General features: G+C 54.1%; 1 protein-coding gene across 1 annotated transcript; it reads right to left on the bottom strand.

The window, feature by feature from the left end:
• Positions 1–1,092: 1,092 nt before the first annotated feature.
• On the bottom strand, positions 1,093–2,034 carry LOC101546026 (uncharacterized). Its single transcript, XM_004610859.2, has one exon. It carries the CDS (start codon positions 2,032–2,034, stop codon positions 1,093–1,095), a length of 942 nt encoding a protein of 313 aa, XP_004610916.2.
• Positions 2,035–3,511: the final 1,477 nt, after the last annotated feature.

Raw genomic sequence — 3,511 nt, 5'->3', positions numbered from 1 at the left:
ATCACTCCAGGCAGACTGGGGAGGACCATATGGGATGCTGGAGGTCAACCATGGATCAGCTGCCAGCGCCTGTCTGCAGTGCTCTCACTCAGCTCTGAAGAGTATTTCCAGAAGAAAGGTGCCCAAACTTCTCTGTTCCATCCTCTTTTCATTGGTTGGCTTGCAAATATGGTGGCAGAAGCCCCCGCAGTCACGCTGGGTCGTAATGCAGTGCCCTAATCTGTAGCTGAGTGGCAGGGCAGAGGCAATGAATGAGCTCGCTGGTTGCAGGGACCACGCAGGGCTGTGGTCCCTCCAGAGCTCTTTCATCTAAGGGGGAAAAAAACCAACTCTAGCTTTTTAAGCTCACTTATCTCACTGTTGTTTTATTATACTTAGCCAAACCGACCTTTAGTTAGTAGAAGGGGAATAATCAAACTTCTTTTCTCATTAGTGGACTATAATTTCTAAAAACAAATACATTCACAAAAGCTACCTAACTACTTTATTTATTTTATTTTATTTTATTTTATTTGCTTTTCGGGTCATACCCAGAGATGCACAGGGGTTACTCCTGGCTCTGCACTCCGGAGTTACTCCTGGCGCTGCTTGGGGGACCATATGGGATGCTGGGAACTGAATCCGAGTCGGCTGCATGCAAGGCAAACGCCCTGCCTGCTGTGCTATTGCTCCAGCCCCAACTACCTCACTACTGAGCCACATCTTGCTGCCACAGATGCTGACCTGGGTTCGAATAAAAGACATAGGAAGACAGCTCAGATGTCGGAGCACATGTCTCAGCACACACGAGACCCCCAAGGCTCTCACAGAACCACCCGCCGTAGCCCTGGTGACACGCAAACACCAGAGGGAGCTCCCCCGCCTCCAAAAGAAAAGGTAAACCAAAAAGGTCGTGGGTGCTTTTCTGGAACGGAAGACACGAAATGATTTCACCGCGGCCAGTCGGGTACAAGCAGCGGCCACGTTGATGGACCAGCCAAGTCACCCTGGGCTGCTCCCACCACTTTCAAAATGGAATCAAAGCAGACCGCGGAGGTTGCCTAACGCTCAGCCCCCACCCCCACCCGTGGCCCCAGCGGCTGGTCCATTGCTTCAGAAAGGCTGTGTTTTGTTTAAGTTGGCTGTTTGCTGTTCCTCCCGTGACCTGGCGCCGCCCCTCGGCTGGCAGTCCCTCCGGCGGCACAACCTGCTCTGCAGTTCCCGGTTCCAGAGCCCGTAGACCAGCGGGCTACAACACTGGGCCACGGCGAAGGCTCCGAACAGCGTCAGGTTGAGGGCGAAGTAGAACCTGCCACACTCCTTGCCCAGCCCGACGAAGAGCAGGGTGGGGATGACGTGCAGGCCCATCTGTGCCAGGTGAATCAGGACGGTCTTCCTGGCCTTGACGTTGGACCGGCTGAAGTGGCCGGCCCGCCTCCCCTCCTGGTAGATCAGCGAGTAACTCACGAGAATGACCGACAGCAGGAGGACCAGGAGGACCAGGCCGGAGGCTCGGGCGGGCACCCCGTTGAAGACCACGGGGCACAGGGGTTCCGAGCTGAAAACGGCCCTGCGGGTGGCGCCGGTGCCCTCCAGGAGGAACAGGCAAACGTTCTTGAGTATAATGACCAGCCACGTCCCCGCCAGGACCCTGGCCTTCACCGCGTTCCCGAGGGCCAGGGATCTCAGCGGCCAGCAGATGACCAGGTAGGTGTGGGCGGCCATGAGGGCCAGGGTGAAGAGGATCCCCTCCCCCAGGCAGAGCTGCACCCCGAACACCAGCCAGCACAGCAGCAGCGGGCTGCCCGCCCGCAGGGCCCGCATGCCCTGGAAGACCACCCCCAGCCCGCAGTAGGACGAGACGCACAGCAGGTGGTGGCAGAGCAGCAGGTAGCGGACCTCTCGCCGCAGCGTCAGGCTCTGCGCCACGGTGGCCACGATGAGGACGGTCAGGCCCAAGGCAAAGCAGAAGACGACCGCGTAGACCGAGGCCTTCGCCGTGGCTTCCAGCCCCAGCCAGTCAGAGATGTTGCAGGACTCAGAAGACGAGTTCATGCTCGTCCTCGGGCCCGAGGGGCGCCTGCGGGAGAGAAGGGGTCGTGAGTCCGTGTGCGAGGGCTCCTCGCTGTGACAGGGGCACCCTCCCTACACCCCGTCCCGTGGGGAGGACGACCTCAGGCAGTCCTGACGTGGGGCCTCTCCTCTCGGCTTCCGGGAGAGGCCTGGAAGGGTGACGTTTCTCTTCTTTCTTATTTTTCCCCTTATGGTACTGTGGCTCTCGCACCACCCCGTTCAAGGTTTTGGAATTCCTGGAGCTCCTGGCCACGAATCCACTGATAAACCAGGAGTAGCACACCACACTGGATGGATGTCAAGGAGAAGGCAGCCAATCTCGATTAAGAACATATAAACACACAAGACTTAACCTGGAACACGTTAGTAATCTCTTCTACAAGGGCTTCATGGCTCCACGGTGAGATACAACAACATTCACACGCTTTGTTCCAAGGAAATATCTTTTGATTATTTCTAGTGAATTATCACTGTATCGCTGTATCACTATCCTCCCGTTGTTAACTCGATTTACTCGAGTGAGCACCAGTAATGTCTGTATTCCTCCCAGCCCTGAGATGTTAGCAGCCTCTCCTTACTCATCTTTCCCAATGATTGGAGGCTCTTTCAGGGTCAGGGGAATGAGGCCTACTGTTACTGTGTTTGGCATATCGAATGCCACCAGTAGGACAACCGCCAAGTCAAATACGGAGAGCCTCTGCCACACACGGCTAATCATTAATCTCAGAAGAGACGCAAGTCAAGACACTGAAACTTACAGGCCCATGGGTCTTCAGGCTGAGAACTCAGGGTCACTCCCTGATGAGGGGTGGGACGCGTTCCCACCCTGCTGCGGCCCTGGCAGCCACACCGAGCCCTCACAGCCACCGGCACACAAATGGCTCAACTTCACCGCTTCCCAACTAATCGCTGAAGAGACACCAAGCTGAGGAAACGCCCAGGTACACTGGCTCAGCTGGCAACAAAGAGCTCAGGAAATCCTCAGACAACGACTTTGATAACTCCAAAGTCAGATAGAACAGCTTCTATTAAACTTTTATACTGAGCTATTTTTTGATAATTCCATTTCATTGTAATAAGCAATATAGAATACAATCTTTAGTGCCTGCCAGGGGGGCAGGCTTGAAGGGGTGAGTGGGAAACTGGAAACAATGATGGAGGGTTAGTGCTGGAATATTGAATGCCAAAACGACTGTATTATCAACAATTTGGTAAACTCCAGTGTTGAAATAACGTTTAACATTTTTTTAATAAATAAAATTTTAAAAACTATCGTGATTCAGCAAAACATAACTATACCTCTTTAAAAAAAGAGAATGAAAGGGGCTGGAGTCATGATACAGCAGGTAGGGCGTTTGCCTCTCACCTGTCCGACCCGAGTTCAAACCCTGGCATCCCATATGGTCCCCTGAGCATTGCCAGGAGTAATTCCTGAGTGCAGAGCCAGGAGGAACCCCTG

Source organism: Sorex araneus, chromosome X, assembly GCF_027595985.1.
Source record: "Sorex araneus isolate mSorAra2 chromosome X, mSorAra2.pri, whole genome shotgun sequence".
Classification (NCBI taxonomy): Eukaryota; Metazoa; Chordata; class Mammalia; order Eulipotyphla; family Soricidae; genus Sorex; species Sorex araneus.
The sequence above is the reverse complement of the archived record's forward strand: the minus strand, read 5'-3'. Positions and strand labels throughout refer to the sequence as shown.

Excerpts from the sequence above, each read along its gene's own strand:
- LOC101546026 (XM_004610859.2), bottom strand. The coding sequence starts at position 2,034 with ATGAACTCGTCTTCTGAGTCCTGCAACATCTCTGACTGGCTGGGGCTG.